The 17863-nt window shown below is 31.3% G+C and overlaps 1 protein-coding gene across 1 annotated transcript in view; it reads left to right on the top strand.

Annotated features, from left to right (window-relative positions):
- Positions 1-17863, top strand: part of LOC108746571 (tyrosine-protein phosphatase 69D-like) — a 42265-nt gene that overhangs the window by 14391 nt on the left and 10011 nt on the right. The window contains exons 2-7 of the mRNA XM_018483425.1: positions 8799-9110; positions 9303-9890; positions 10259-10552; positions 10847-11106; positions 16390-17188; positions 17260-17506. Of these exons, the coding sequence (XP_018338927.1) occupies positions 8799-9110; positions 9303-9890; positions 10259-10552; positions 10847-11106; positions 16390-17188; positions 17260-17506 (2500 nt within the window). The remainder of the gene's footprint in view (positions 1-8798; positions 9111-9302; positions 9891-10258; positions 10553-10846; positions 11107-16389; positions 17189-17259; positions 17507-17863) is intronic.

Genomic DNA, 17863 nt, shown 5'->3' with positions numbered 1-17863 from the left:
TTTATTAAAAAATATAAAAATTTAGAGGTTGCTAGTGTAAACGGTTTTTAAATTAAAGTTTCGATTTTCCTTAATACATGTTTGATTTGATTAAACTCTCTCAATTGCGGTTGCCAAGATATTTAAGTTTACTTTTTATAAGAGTTCTTTTCCTTTTTCCTTTTTTACCAACTAGAATTTGGCTATGAGACTTGACATCACTTTGACTGCTCAATCGTATGAATAATGTGCTCTACGTCTAGACTCAACTGAACTGCACATTTTCGCGTTCTATGAATGTTGCGACAAGAATTATTTATTTATTTTTTTACTATTTTTTATTCTATTCACTTTTGTTAACATCTGAAGAGGGCTCAATCCGGCAGCCAAAACTTGTAATGGTACCTTTTCTCCGAATATTATTATATATTAATATACGTCGTTCTTCATTGTTCACTTTTTTGTATCTCTGATTAATGTCTTTAATTATATGTGTTCTATTTTATGCGCCGACTCTTATTTCGCCCTTTAGTTGTTTTTATTTATGATTTGATTAAAAAATGGCTTAAACTAGATTTTAAATGTGGCACTGTATATTTTTTTGGTCGCTGAATACGATGCAATAACTTATTTAGTTCTACGATATACGCTTTACGAAATACAATACCCGATTAATGTGAAAAAATGACTAAATTTCGAATTCAAAATCGATTTTAGTAAAGCTTTAAGCGTTCAAATGGGTTGTTATTCCCTTCAAATTGTATATCTGTTCATAAGTTATATATATCAGTATAAGTTGGAATTTTCCGGGACCTCCTATAAGGCCTTTAAAAGTTGCATTTAACTGGATTATAAAACGTTTAAGGATAGACAAATTTTTTTTACAAGTTCTAAAGTATATTGCTTTGTGGTTTTGACATTCTCAAATCAAATGCCTCACTTTGACAATAAAAAAATTCTTTATTAGAAATTGAAATGAATACATAACACAAAAAAATATACTACATAATATGTAGTTTATTTCAATTAATTAAATTATTATTTTTTTGTATTATTTTGTATGTACTCATTTTATTTTCTAATAAAGAGTTTTTTATCGTCAAATTGAGGCATTTGATTTGAGGATGTCAAAACCACAAAGCAATATACTTTAGAACTTTTTTATGGTTTATAATCCAATTAAATGTAACTTTTAAAAGGCCCTGTAGGAGGTCTAGAGAAAATTTCAATTGGATTTTGTTCTAGGTGAACAGACTTACAATTTGAGGAGAATAACGACTTATTTGAACGCTTAGAACCTTATTAAAATCGACTTTGAACTCGAAATTTGGTAATTTTTTCACATTAATCAGGCTATATTTCTTAAGGCGTATTTGTAGGGTTAAATAAATTATTGCATTACGTTCAGTGATCAAAAAGACATACAGTATCACGTTTAATATCCGGATTGAGCTATTTTTGCATTAAATCAAACATGTACAGTAGAGTCTCTCTAAATTTGGCCCATGGGGCGATAAGAGTGGAATGCCAAAATTATAAACTACCCTCTCTACAGAACGAGTCTACCAATCACCACGTACCTGCGCAAACCTGTCAAAGTGCATTACATAACCTTAGCAGAATAAGTCATATGTACATATGTATCACATATTATGTATCACAAAAGAATACATTACACAAATAGTTATACATAACTTGCCTATGGAATTACATTGTATACACTGTGAGAACCTAGTACAATTAGTGCAGATGCGCGCGCAACACATGTCCAGCCTACCATGACATGGCATGACATTTAGTGTTTGTAAAAATACGTGTGAGGAATGCAAAGATTACAGAAGTCAGATTTAGAGAAATTCTACTGTACATGTTAAAAAAAATCGGAACTTTGATTTAAAAATCGTTTATTAGCGACCTTTAAATCTTAATATTTTTTTGATAAAGATTTAGGTGTTTTTTTGATACGAAATGGAAGCTTTTGAGCTGAAAGGCCGATTAAAAAAAAATACTTTTTTTTTGTTAGTCTATTATACATATATGTTATGTATACATTTACACAAAAAATTTTCATTTTTTACAGTTTTGCCCTAAGGAAAATGTTACATGATTTCACCTCCTGTTCACTCATTACTTCCTCTGTGACGCAAGAAATCAGAAAATACACAATAAGAATTGTAGGGTATAGTAAAATGGAAATTTTTATTAAAACAATACTTACAATCGATAGAACTGATTTTGTAAAATATATCGAAAACTCTTTTTGTTTTGTTAATTAATATATAACCATACCTATTTAAAAATAAATTATACACAACAAAAAACAAAATAAGCTATAGCTGCAACTGTCAAATTGCTAATATATAAAAATAAATATGATTAAAGTTAATATTACAATGAAATGGATAAATTAGAGCTAATACACGGTTGTTATTTTTGTATCTATTATACAAAAAATTTTCTTTCTATTTATTCGTATAATATACAATAATTGATCAACTATGATCAATTATTGTATATGATCAAATATGATTAAATTCTTCCCGAAACAAAGGTTAGTTTTCAGTATATCTATGTGGGATATTTATATTATATATATTTAAAAAATTAACAAATTAAATAACAATAAATCAAGGGCAAAGTAAGAGTCAACGCATTTCTTTAAAAAGTCATACAAATGAAGGAATAAATTAAAAATACAGAAAAAATAATGAAAAAGAAAGAGAAGATATATAATAAGACAACAAGTAAAAGTGATAATAAATTAAAAGTGGTAATAAATTAACAAATTAAATTGTAAAGATATGTTTTTATAATATACATAAAATAAATGTATACGACATATATGTGTCGAAAGTTGAAAATTGCAATTTATCAATATAATGATGAAAATTTTTTTGAATTAAAATAGGATATTCTAAAGTCGTTTTATATTACAATGATAATTACAAATGTCCTGAACTAATCATATGGACGATTTAATGTTTTCGATTAGAATGAGATCAATCTGATCAAATTAGGATATTCTAAGGAAATACTTCTAAGGAAATACATTGCTATGTGGGCGGTTCATATTGTGAAGAATTACAATAATTGATCTAATGACAGTGGTATCTTAAATTTGGGATAACTCAGTAAAAAATTATCGTATCAAGCTGGATAAAAAAAATTTAAAGATAAAATTCTATACTTTCATGCGTATGTTGTTCCATTAGGCTACGATACCTGATTCACGCCATGTATCATTTGTTAGATTATCAATTTTGTATTTTGTCACTTGGTCATCCGCCATTTTGAAAATAATAGCTCAGTGCAATTCTCATTCAAATATTCTTAAAGTAAACATTTCAAACTTTATTTTGCATTTTTAAACATATTTTTAACTTCATCATTTACCAAGTTGTGATTATTTGAAATTTAGTAAAATTTTCCCAAATTTTTAGTATATCGTTTTTTTTGGGGGGGGGGGATGAATGTATAAGATAAACACAAATCAAAATAAAAATGAAAAAGTGAGCAATATAAAAATAATAAAATATATAAGTTTTATGTAAAAATGATAAAAAAAAATAGATGTACAAATTTGTAAATAAATGTCGCATGAAAATTAGATAATCAAAGATGTGCAACGCAAACTAATTATATTATTTATGGCTTATATCTAATGAATGATTATAGAGGAATCCGGGACATAATGGACACAGCAAGGTTTAAAAATGTTTTGAACGTATTAAAAATAAGCAAATTAATTTGATATTATACTAAAATATTCTTTACATTATTTACTATAAGAAAAGCATAAGATTTACTGAAAGAGAATAGATTAAAAGGACGAAATTATTGTTATGTTGAAAGTGTACATTATAATTTATGTTATTTATGTAGAAAAAATGTGGTATTATCCTTGTTTATTTATCAAAAGTTAATGTTGAAGACAACGGGATTTGGTATTTGCGGCAATGAGCTTTCGAGTTCCTAACGCCTAATAATAATAATAATAATAATAATGTTGAAGATTTCTTAAAAATGACTTGCGTAAATCGTAATATAGATAGGAAAACATTATTATACTTTTAATTAATAATTTTTTGTGACTAACACGTTTCTTCATACATTACAAGATTATAAAAATATTTCTGTTATTAAAATATATAAACGAAAATTAAAATTTTTGTACAATATCTGTGTAATATCTGTAATTAACAAAATTTGCAAAATATAACATATATTTATAGCATAAAGAAAAAAAATTCCATATACAGGATGAGTCATTCACAATCGACGCATTGAAATATTCCGAGAAATATAAAAGATACGGAAAAATGTTTCAAACAAAAGTTATTATTCAGTTGCTAGAAGGAAAGACCTTGGTTGGCCTTGAAAAGATGTCCTTAATGTCAAGTAAAAGTTACCTAAAATTTTTTAAATTTAAACCCGTACTTTTTGTTTAATATTCATGTAGTTGACTTCAAAATCTTTTCCAAAACATTGATGTGAACGAACCAACTTTATCAAAAGTAAAAATTAATACCATAGCACATTTGTAAACGTTAATACCATAGCACGGTTGTTTACTTCGTTTGTACCGTTTATACCTCTTTTATTTTCGTTTGTACCTCAAAGAGTTCAGAGATACAGCGCTTTTCAATTTTTGCGCAACCCCTATATAGTAAACTTAGCTAATTTTCTAAATATCGAAATGGGACCAACAGCATTCGAAAGAGAATCGTTTGTATCCGTTTGTACTTCTCTTACTTTCGTTTGTACCCGAAAGGGTTCGGTGATATATCGATTTCAAAATTTCGGAAATGCGGCAAAAAGGGAAGTCCGCTATTTTAAAAGATATCGAAATGGAACCAATGGCATTCGAAAGAGAATCGTTTGTACCTTTCCTACTTTTGTTTGTACCCGAAAGGATTCGGAGATATAACAATTTTAAAATTTTTGGAAATGCATCAAAAGAGGAAGTCGGCCATTTTAAAAGATATCGAAATGGGATCAATGACATTCGAAAGAGAATTGTTTGTACTCGTTTGTACCTCTCTTACTTTTGTTTGTACTTTGTTGTTATACGCATATTATAGAATTTCAGAGATAAAAATGCGCTTTTATCAATAAAAGCGTGTTCTAAATATGGGCCTTACAATTAGATTTCGAATTTTTCTACTTCAAGGCGCTAGAACTTTTTTTTGTTTGTGATCATAGCTCTTTAATTATTAAGAATAATTGTTAGAACTCTTTGGGGACTATCAGAACTTTTTTTATAGAACGCCAGATTTTTGAAAAGCAAAATTGATATTATTTTTTTTAATTAAAAAGTTTTTTTTAATAATTAAAAAATAATTTTGTTGCATCAGAAACTCTTACTCAAAAGATATTGTTGAATGGACTATTCGATGCTAATGTTAGATGTGAAATTAAGATCCCCAGTTTTTAAAATTTCGTTTATGATGATTTTTTAAAACAATTATAAAGATTTGAGGTTTTATTTCAGCAGGAACTCTAGAGCTCCTGATGCGCTGTTCCGAATTATTCATGTTTGATATTAATTAACAAAATTTTTCTAATTTTTTTAAAAAATAATTTTTTTTATATTAGAAACTCTAGTACTCGTTAAAATACATTGAATAGGCTATTCAAAACTATTCGGTATTAATGTTAAATGTGAAGCTAGCACATTTTGCGAAATCTATTTTTTTGATGTTTGTGAGAGAGGAACTCTTTCTAAAAATCGTCACTCATTATCATTTTTTCTCTTGTTTTAAAGAATTCACAATTCTTATTAGAATTCCGATTTCAAAGCAGAAGTGTGCCAACTTCACACACACGAATTATGCCTTGAATTGGTAAGACGTTTGTCATGGAATATAGGAAAGTTTAAATTCAAATCCTGATGGCGTGATATCTCTTTTGCAATAAATTATTTTAAGATACTCGTTAGTATCTAGTCTTTACTCTTATGGTGCGATGCCAGCGCGCGAGTTTAATTATTAAAAAGTACTTAGAGACCAGAACTCTGATCAAAATCTATAAAAATTGTCGGAACTATTGTAGAATTATAGGAAAATGCCAAAAAGTCGGCTAGAACTGGCTGTTAATAGCTGGGTAGGTACTTTACTTTTATGGTACGGTGTCAGCGCGCGGGTTTAATTATTATTTAAAATAACTTAGAGACCGGAACTATTGTTAAAACCTATCAGGAAATGTAGAACTCATCGAGAATTATTAAATTTTATGGTTTTTAATTAATTTTTCGAATCTTGCGGTGCCACGGGAAGTTAGAACTGCAAATTTTCAAGTGATATTTTTTTTAGCTAAATCAACGGGACTATTTATAAAACCTATCAGGAATTATAGAACTATGTTATTGCCAATGGAACTCTTATCAAAATTTGTGGTGCCAAAAAATACACACGTTGGATTAGTTTAGACACTTATTCGGAATAAGCTTGGAACAGAAAAAGCGACGAAACTAGTGAAAATGTACAGATATCTTCGAGAAGATAAGCCCAAATGGTGAAGATTAAATATCAAACATTAAAAAAAATTTTTGATTTTTTTGTTTAAAAATTTAAAAAAAAATTTGTTTAAGCGTTAATTTTAAATATTATCCAAATAAATGTTAATATAGTTTTTAATACGTAGTATCATTATTTCTTTCTTCACTATAGAAACCTCGGTAGTCTAAAAATTTAGAATCTCGCACAGAATGTTAGAGATCCAGACATAATTCCTAGCCGAGGTAATATTTTTCACAATAAATAAATTTATTTATTGATTTCCAGCATATTAAGAGCTTAATAGATGCCTATTGAACATTAAAATTCGATTGTGATACGAGGTCTGGTTATTAAATAACGAGACTGCTTATGAAAAAGAGTTTTATTTTAAAAATTATTTTACAATTGAATGCTCCCCTTCAATGTACTCCACTCCCCTCGCCACACATCGTTCCATTCGTTTTTTCCATTGGTCAAAGCAATGCTGGAAGTCTTCTTTTGTAAGAGCATTTAGGAGCTCCGCCGATTTTCGCTTCACCTTTTCCATCGACTCGAACCGGGTTCCTTTTAAGGCAGACTTGATCTTCGGAAACAGGAAAAAGTCACAGGGTGCTAAATCAGGCGAGTACGGCGCGTGTTCGAGCACTGGAGTGCCTCTAGCGGCTAAATAACGCTTCACAGACAGCGCGTTATGGGCAGGTGCGTTGTCCTGGTGTAAGATCCACGACTTGTTTTTCCACAACTCCGGCCGTTTCTTACGAACTCGCTCTCGCAGTGTTGCCAAAACTGTCAAATAGTAAGTTTGACCCTCTGGAACCCATTCAGTCATCACGATGCCGTTGATGTCGAAAAAACGATTAGCATGGCTTTAAATTTTGATTTCGACATCCTTGCTTTTTTCATTCTTGGCGATGCAGGAGTTTTCCAGTGCATGGATTGCCACTTAGTTTCAACATCGTATTGGAATATCCAGGTTTCATCGCAAGTGATGATGTTTTCCATCAATTCAGGCTCTTCATCTAACTTCTCAAGAAAATCTGAGCAGATCTGTTGACGGACAAGCTTTTGGTCAGGGGTCAAATTTTTTGGGATCAACTTCGCACAGACTTTCTTCATGTTTAATTCGTCATGTAAAATTTTTCTGACAGTTTCTTTATCGGCGTTTACAGTCTCAGCAATCATCCGAATGCTCATACGACGATCTCCGCGCACAATTTCATTGATTTTGGTCACTGTTTGCGGAGTTGAAACAGAGACAGGTCGACCTGGACGTTGGTCATTTTCAGTGCTCTCTTGGCCTTCAGAAAACCGTTTATACCATTCGAAAACACGCGCACGAGATAGAGAATTCTCACCATAGGCCTCTTTCAACAACTTATAGCACTCAGTCGGAATTTTTTTTTATTTAACGAGAAATTTCACATTGATCCGTTGCTCGTGTTTTTCGTCACACATTGTTATCGGCACGAGAAAAAAACAAATTCGTTTCTAACCTCTATAGAAAAAATACTACTACTGCGACAAAAACGTGTTTTCGTACTGGAATAGTAGACACTTCCAGCTATCCAATGCTGCATTCGTTTCCCATCCTACCCCTCTAGGACGCCTTCTGCGCGCGCAGTCTTGTTATTTAATAGCCAGACCTCGTATATATTTCGATAGTTTAGCTGCGTTTTTAAGTCCGATAAAATTTTGGCGTGCAGTTCAAATGACTACAAGTATGATATATATGCATGTACATATATATTGTATAGTATATACAAATTTATATTGAATTATTTAAACATTAAAAGATCCAGCTTTAACGTTATGGACATTTCTTATTTTCTATTTGTTGAGTTTTCATTATATAGAAGTGTTTTTTTTATATTTGAAAAATTTATCATTATATTTTTACAAAATTTATTTATAATTAATTTAATTTATTTATTTATACTTAATTTTATATGTAATTAAATAATAATAAATACAACGTAAACTAAATATTACGTGAAAAAAATGATCAAATAATCAATTTTATTTAAAAAAACTCAAAAATCCCAATAAAACCCCATAAAATCCAGTGGATTGAGTTTTTTTTAAATAAAAGTCCGAGTTTTTCCAATCCTGGTATCTACATCACATTGCTTATCAAATCGTAGTTTACCCTTGAACTGGAAATTGTAAGATTTAGGTACGCAAAAATAATATTAGACACAAAAATCTACTTTGATCCTTTTTTGTCTTCTTTGCTTAGTTATATTTAAGATAATCTCGAGTTTATTTTAAATTTATTATTGGCATCTGTGTGAATTGATACGAAAATATATTTCCTTACGATAGGTATAAATAAGTTGGAAGTAGCAGCAGCAGAATCCAAGACTGAGCGGATCGCATCATTGGAGATTCGATCATCACAAGATACCGAGGGTATAGAGGCAGGCAGCACACCGACGTTATTGTGCAAGCTTAATGTGCCGGGTCAAGTTTGGTGGAGCACCGACGGCAGGAATCTCAGCACTATCAATGAGTTTGAATACATCGGACGATTTGATATAAAGAAGGCCAGCAGAAACGACACGGGCGACTACAAATGCTCTGCGCAGACTGTCGACGGCGAATTCCTCGAAAAAAACATTCATATCAGAGTGATAGGTAAATAATGAGCTAATTTAAATGTCTTGTCTTTGTTATGTGTGTGTGAGCGCACTTTACGATACACGTATTTTGGATTTTATAATATTCTCTCATTATTATTATACATAACAAAAGAGAGATTTATTATTACATAACAAAAGTAAATTTCGGAGTTAAACTCTCGTTGAAATATCGTTTTTTGTTTTCCAGAACCTGGCAAGATAACATCCGGCGGGAATGTAAGGGCGAGAGTGTCGGAAGCAGCCAACTTGACGTGCCACATACACGGTTATCCGTTATCTCAATTTACTTGGTTAAAAGAGAATAATTCAGAGAGCAGCGAGCATTTGAAGAATCTCACTGTCGTTGCACAAATAAACGAGGCTTACGCCGTTTTAGTTCTGGAATTCAAGAGTTTAGCGCGAAAGGACAATGGCACGTATGTGTGTCAGGCAAATGACTACAACGGGATAGTGAGCGCCTTGACGCATTTATTTGTCACCGATGTGCCAAAAGTCAGCATAGATTTTATGAAGGCGGTCGGTGCCGGCAGCATATTCCTAAATTGGACTGTCAGTGATGGTAACGAGCCGATTAAAAAGTACTTCATCCAGCACATGAAGAAAGGCACGGATCAACGTCAGTACTACGCCGAGCAGATTGGTGGCGGTAATTCGAGCTACGTTCTCAAGGGATTTGAGAGCGGCACCGCGTATCAAATCGGCATTAGCGCTATCAATGCGCTGGGCACGTCACACATGCAGTTAGATCCACGATGGATTACCACGCTTGAGAAAGGTGTTTCTGGAAAACAAATATTATAAATTTCTCTCCTACTCATCTTTCCTAAAGTTTAATTCAACTTAAAAATGGATTTTACTTGAGAGCTAAAAAGAATTATAAATTCTTAAGAAGAAATATAAAACAATGTAAAAAGATTCTAATTTAATAATTTATTCTCAAATTTTATAATTCGTAAAATTGAAAAAGCGATCGTTATAGAATAACTAGTAAAATTATTTAACAGATGTAGACATTTTAAATAATTATCTTTATAATTCGGCGTTTGATTTCTACAGCAAAAACCAATTTCTGATGTATAACCGGCATACACTTAAAACTTCTTTTTGATATTTTATTTAATATAGGACTAAAATATATTACAGATCCAGTGTTTGTGCCGAAAGTGTCCGTGAATGGCGTGACAGAAAATTCAATCACAATAGGTTGGACCGTGCCACCACCGGATTTGAAGGAACATGTGCACTATTATAATCTGATGGCCACTCACGCTGATCAGAAGAGAGAAGCAGTGTATCCCGCTCAGCCGTTCATCGTGTATGCATTTGTAGATCTCGATCCAGCGACCACGTACAAATTCAAAATAGCTGCTTGCAGTGAATACACGAAACAATGTGGTAATTGGAGTGCCGAAGTAAACGGCACTACTTTGGATGGAGGTACGTCGGCGCGCTAAGAAAAATATGTATATTTTCTGGAAGCTTCTACAGGTGCTTTCTATATAAAAGTTATACGTTTTGTGGGGTTCCTCCGTGTCCAGATCCATTCTTGAAATGCCCATTTTACTTGAGAGCTAAAAAGAATTATAAATTCTTAAGAAGAAATATAAAATAATAGGCATTTCAAGAATGGATCTGGATACGGAGGAAACCCGCGAAACGCATAACTTTTAATATGTGTATCTATTTTATTTGTTTTGGTAAATATTTAAATGTATTTCATTGTTTTTTTAGTGGCCAGTCCTCCGAAGAATCTCATCGTTATTTGTCGCTATGACAATATAAGCAGTTTCAGTTTTATGTCCATCACTTGGAAACCCCCGGAGAAGCCAAATGGCATTATCCAGCGCTACAATATACAATTGAACGGCGTAGCAAGATTCAAGAATGACATGGGACGTTTGGACATTCATAATTTCGAACCGCCCAGTTGGAGTGTCTATAATAGGAACAGCACGCATTACAATAAGATACCTCCTAATACAAATTATACGGTATATAACTTATTCAAGTTTAAATCATCTTTCTATCTATTAATTTTATTAAAATATACTCTTGGTTATTTCTCATTTAATTAGAATAATTTTTAATTTGGTATGGCATAGTGGCGTAAAGAGTTTTATGTCAAAGGTTCAAATCTAGTCAAAAATATTTTATTTTCTTGGAAAATAATTACAAACCGAGAATATCTTTGCTATAAGAACCTCTTCTAATAGGCTATTCGAAACTAACGTTAAACTGTAGGTTTCATATATGTATTTGCTAAAAAAATCGCATGCTACAGATATGCAGCTTATTACTCTTCAGGAGGATTGAGCAGTAAGCTAGTAAGTAGCACCTATCCTGATGGAAAAAAGTCGCTAAAATGATTAAAATCGACAATGAAATCGTTAAAATGAGAAAAGAGAATCACTGAAATATTGTTGAAAATATTTCAGCATAAATAATACTTTTAATATTAAAAGCCTATAAATTTTAATGATAATTAATGAAAATTTATGAAAAATAATGAAAATTAATGTAAATATGTTTAATATTCATACTGATTTATTCAGAGATATTGAACACTGAATTAAACTGAAGTATCATGTATCCTAAAGATAATTATTGGAAATGTATAGGAAAAAAATGAAAAGTAACGCAAATATATAATATTTTTACGGTTTATTGTACACTGAAATATGCTGAAATATTATAAATTCTAAGGAGAATTAATAAAAATATCTGAAAAGTATAACGCGAAATGGGAACGAAATATACAATATTCTTTTTTTTAAAACAAATTAACGGCATACACCACGCAAGATGTTCGTAGCTAATATTTTATATTTTAATCACTTAACAATTAAATAAATGTATTTATTTAATTGTTAAGTAAAATAAATATATTTATTTAATTGTTATGTGTATGCCATTAAAAAATTTGTTTTATAATTTGACCACGTATCGGCTTTTTTATTTAATATTATTCTTTTTTTTTACAGATTTATTAATAAAAGTTACCGAAAATAGGATAATTAAAATGTTGGAATTAATAATTGAAAGAATGTAATCAAATCTGTTGAAACATAATGAAATCACTTAACATCGTAACAAAGAACGTTAAATTAAAAGGAATTGTGAAGAAAATTTATACAGATTTATATTTAAAGAAATTGAGCACTAAATTATATTGAATTACCATGTAAAGATATTATTGAAAATGCATGAAAAAAAGAATGAAAAATTGTGCAAGACATATTTTTATAGTTTATTATACACTGAAATATGCTGAAATATACTGAATTCTGAGGAAAATTAATGAAAATAATCTGAAAAGTAATGAAATGGGAACGAAATATACAATATGTTTACAGATTTGTTAATGAAAGTTACCGAAAATGGAAATAGGATAATTAAAATGTTGAAATTAAGGCTCCTGAGTAGTCGCCGCGGCCATGTTGGAATCGTGACATCAGAAGCGAGGAATGACACGTTAATTTATATTGCATGCCATTTGTAAATAAAGAAAATTTGGATAAATTTAAATGACGAGATTGCTTTAAAATATATGTAAAAATCGATGATAACTATTCTTTCCTCCCTTGACAATGAGTAAATGGTCGTAAATGCCGTAAAGTGAGCCTCTCTGGGCAGGAAACACATGGTCTGACAGTTGTTGAAACGTTTTTATGTATAAAATTCCAAAGTAAGTAACTGTAGTTTCCGTTCATTTTTAGGACTTATGTAAGTACAAGACAAGTCACATTTTCACAATTAAGCAAATAATAATGAAATGGTATGCAACATAAATTTCGTCATTAAGACATCACTTTTCCACGCCTATAAGTTCAGCCATTTATCGTGGCGAGGCGTTGTAACACACATACAACATGAGCTCGCATGCCTTCGGCGCGCTGCACAGTGTAAGATTTTACAATTCTAGGGAAATTTAATTCTTGATCAAACGCTCTAATCAATTTGTTTGAAACTATGTGTATAATAGTTTTTTGATTCGTTGATAACGAATCTGCAATCGAAATGTTGATTTTCAAAATGGCAGACTTAACATGGCGCATTAAAAACCAAAGTTTAGTGAATTTTGCTGATTTACATGTTATTTTTTAGGACTATTTTTGTTAATTGTGAATCTGAAGTCAATAAGTTTGTTTTTAAATAAACAGATCTATTAATTTTCTTATTTAACAATTTTATCTTTGAAAAAATTATTTTTTTCATAAAAGGTGGCTTTTTATAACAAATTGCCCAAAAGCTAAAATTGAAAAATTCCTTCTTTTTTAGACTTCTTAAACATATTGTCATTGAATAAAAAATGGAATAATCTTTTTTTAGATATTTTTTTTTCACAAAAAATCGATTTTTTTTATTTTTATAACACAGGTGAAGGTGTTGATTATTTTGTTTTAAACATTAGTCAATAAGAAACTATGCTAATTTTTTTATTACGAAGATTACGAATATTACTGAATGGGTTCTGAATATTTCCGAAGTCATGCTAATTTAAATGTCGTATTGAAATGAAACTATATAATACAATAATTTGTAATAGAAAATTTATTAAATTAGGGTTTGCTATAGCCAAAGATATAGCCAGAATGCGCTAGATGGAGGCCTCTTTTATTTGCATCCCTCTTTTTATTTATATTTTTTTTTTATTTTTTATGTACGCAATACAAATAAGTCCTATCGAAAGGACTGTCTGAGAGCAGCTTCTAATCAAGATAGCGACTGTCGGATACTGTGGTACCCGCGAGAATCGTGTGACGCTAGTGCGTGGGGGGTAAATACCGTTTGTTCAATTAGGTACGATCTGGCAATTTCCAGATAGTCAATTCTCGGAACTGAGGGAATCCGCATCGGAACTGTCGATTACTATCGCTAACAAATTTTCCTGTTGCGACAGGTTCGCGCAAGAAACTTCTCGAACATCTTCTAGAACAATACTTGATATACATGCTAATAACGAAAATATGCCTACATAATGAATGAATAATTCAAATAAATATTAAAATAGAAACAGCATTGTTGCAATATCCCTTTCGATTATGTTTATAATGTAGAAAACCTCAGCGATTATAAAAATCCTTTGAGTATCAAGTTTCATTGAAATTGAGCTGATAGAAAAATCTAAACCGTACAGAGTTAATAATTATTTCGAAAATCTTTTAATGGCGCACTTAAATGCACTTAAATGCACTTAAGCGCAGCGTTTTTTTCAAAATTGAATAAATGGATTATTAGCCATTATTTTGTAATTCCGAGCCCTGTATAATTAACTAAAAATCTACTTAAAAACAGTATTTAGCATAAATTATTCGAATTTCAAAGCCATTCTTAAAATTACCATAAAGAGTAAAAAAATAAACATTATTAATTAATAGTGAATTATATTTCTATAACAAAGTATTAAATGGTAAAACAATTGCGGATAAATATATACTGGGAAAGTTTACTGATTAGTCAAAGTTAACTATGAATAGAATACTAGCTGAAAAAATGATGAACGACCCTGCACAAAATTATAGGATTTTGGCCCTCGGTGAAATTGATTGAAATTTTAGTATGTGACAGTTTTTTGACTCACTGATCAAAAGTGCCCATAGGCACAAAGCCTGAAAACTAGTTGTTTTTATTATAGCCATTTAAAGTTTTTATTTTACTGATACCTCAAAATCAAGTTTCTATAATAAGATCAAGAGATTTTAAATATGCCAAAATCAAAAAGGTACATAAAAATCGACATTTCGTATGTGTGTGTGTGCGCGCGCGCGTTTTTGTATGCATTAACATGATACATTTATGATTTTAGTTTTTCGCCCGTTCAGAATTATCCAGAGTGAACAATGTGGACGTGACGAGCGTTTCATTCCTTTGGGTTGCTTGATTTTTATGAGTCCCCTTGCCGCATATGAATGTAAACAAAGCGAAGAGGAAAAGAATTTTCTATCCTATGTTGCTATTGTACTTCAGAGAGCACCCGATATTTTTTTGTACATGCAGCTTCACACATTCGGGTCATGATAATCAAGCACTTTGTACATGAAAGGTAAATGGGCTCACGCATTTCATATGATACGCGTGAGAGAAATCGTAAAAATCTAGCAAAATCTAAATACATAATAAAAATGCGCATATGTGTATGGGAATAGGGCTGAGGATGGGGTTGGAAATGAGGATGGTGAGAGTGGATGGCATATTATTATCTAAAATTTCTTAATTTATTACAGAAATTTCCTTTCGAGGCATTAATAAAATAAAACATTAAATGGCTATAACAAAAAACTAGTCATTTTCAAGCCATTTTGTGCCTATGAACACTTTTGATCACTGAATCAAGAACTGTAACATACTAAAATTTCAGCCAATTTCACCGAGGGCCAAAATTCTATGATTTTGTGTGCGGGGTTCTTTACTTTTATTATAATATTTATCTTCCAACTGTCTATAGAATTAAATTAACAGTTTTTTTATTTATTGTATTGCATTTTCTGAACAAGGGATTATATCCTTAATATATATTAAATGGTTATAAAAATTTGTAACTTTGATTTTTTGAATAAAATTCGGCTGGATAAGGAAACGCGCCGAGAGCACATGTACATGGGCTCGTGCTTGTGTGTGTGGCTACTGGTTTCGCTAGACCGCCGTTTCAACGCAGAGTTCTTAGCTGAGTACTCAGGAGCATTAATAGTTGAATAGAACAATTGTAATAAAATTTGCTGAAAAATAATGAAATCAGTGTAACAAAAACACTGTAATGAAAAGTTTTGAATTAATCTTTCTTGGATCTGTAAGACAGTGTATTCTCGCATGTAAAATTTAGTCGTGCTTTCTATATACCCAGGTCTATATAAGTTTAGATTATCTGCAGATGTGTTAAATTTGCATTTGTATATGGTTTTTGCATGTATTCTAGTACATGCATTGTATTTTTGTACCAATGCGAAGTTAAATATAACAGCATTTTGTATTGAATTATTTATAAAATATTAACGAATTGTAATGAAATTATAATGAACTGTAATGAAATCTTAATGAAATTTTAATGAAATAATGCTGAAAGTGATGTTGATTTCAACAAGAAATTCAGTAATATTTCATCATTATTCATTATAATTCAGGAAAAAATTTTCAAATATTACTAAATCCTTAAAGAAAGAATTTAAACATCGACTTGGGCTATTGTGCTATTATTGATTGATTCTAACTTGAGATTATTGTGCAAATCTATTAATATCAAATGAATTTTTGTACTAAAAATGAACATTTGATCGAAGGTTCGAGTGCACGGAGTAACAAGGTCTCGCACTCCTGGCAAGGATGCTATAGGAAACTGTACGACACCAATTACGGTTCCGGGTCGCGATAATATGAACATGCGCAGCTGGCGGAAGATTGAAAACCAGGGTAGGCAGTTGTTCAAACTCTATCTACCGCGTATCTCGGAACGGAACGGTCCAATCTGCTGCTACCGCGTCTACCTAGTGAAATTACCGCCGCATAAAACAGTTGATGATTTACCATCACCTGAGGAGATTGTGGTATATTCTTATCAGTATGTGCATAATTCACCTACCGGTGGTGCATATATTGCCGAGATATTCGACAGTGATCAGTTATTGACAGAGATCTTTCTCGGTGACGGCGAGTCGTCTAACGGTGGTGCTATGTGCGATAAGTGCATCGGTTTACGACCCAAACCAGCACCGCCGTTATTACACTTTGTTCCGGAAATCTCATCAACTACTACTGTAACTTCAAGTAATATGAGCAGTATCGTTACTAGCACGACGGCAATTACATCCATACTAACGACAACTGTAAGTAGCAGTGGTAGCAGCACAACTACGAACCCATCTACCACATTATCGATGACCACTACTAGTACGAAAATTGACACAACCATGGCTGTGCCTATGATTATAAATACCACGGAAAAAGTGGAGAGACGAAAGAGAGAAGACGCGCCGCTGCAAAAGGCATCTATAGACGAATCTGGAGAATTCAGTGCTTTATCACCTTACGATGGTTTTCTTGATGAAACATCGAATTATACTGGTTTTATCGAAGTTATTGGTATGTACAATTATCGATTGATTTGTGAAATTCAAATTTGATAGCGCATTGTGATGGTTGATCATTTGCAGTGTTCGATAATGAAAAGGATCAGTTTTTACCGGCTTACAGCAGTTATTTCAATCCTCTTTACGGCGGAGTGGATCCTCTTAGCGTAACGGCTGCGGAAGCGACTACTATCAGAGAAATGATATTACAGCTCTTCATCGCCCTAATTTTAACTCTCACAATTCTGTTTATTGCACTCTGTGTGTTATATAGATTTACGAAACGTGCGCAAGAGAGGGAAGAGGTTATAACGCTGCGCAATAGTTTCAGGTGAGTTCAAGATGAACATGGTATTTTCTCTTAAATATAAGATTTTTATACATAAATTTTATAAATATTTTATTACATGAATTATATTTTAATAATTAATGTAACAGACTTTATATTTTTAAAAATAATAGACGCTTATAATTTTTAAAAATAATGGACGCTTTTTTTTATTTAATAGTTATTTTTAAAAGAATTTTTTTCATAAATAAAACAACTAAAGGGCGAAATAAGAGTCAGCGTATAAAATAGAACACATATAATTAAATATATTAATCAGAGATACATAAAGTGAACGATGAAGAACGACGTATATTAATACGAGTATATAAAAATATTCGGAGAAAAGGTACCATTACA

The sequence above is a fragment of the Trachymyrmex septentrionalis genome, unplaced genomic scaffold, assembly GCF_001594115.1.
Source record: "Trachymyrmex septentrionalis isolate Tsep2-gDNA-1 unplaced genomic scaffold, Tsep1.0 scaffold179, whole genome shotgun sequence".
NCBI classification, from domain to species: domain Eukaryota; kingdom Metazoa; phylum Arthropoda; class Insecta; order Hymenoptera; family Formicidae; genus Trachymyrmex; species Trachymyrmex septentrionalis.
The sequence above is the reverse complement of the archived record's forward strand: the minus strand, read 5'-3'. Positions and strand labels throughout refer to the sequence as shown.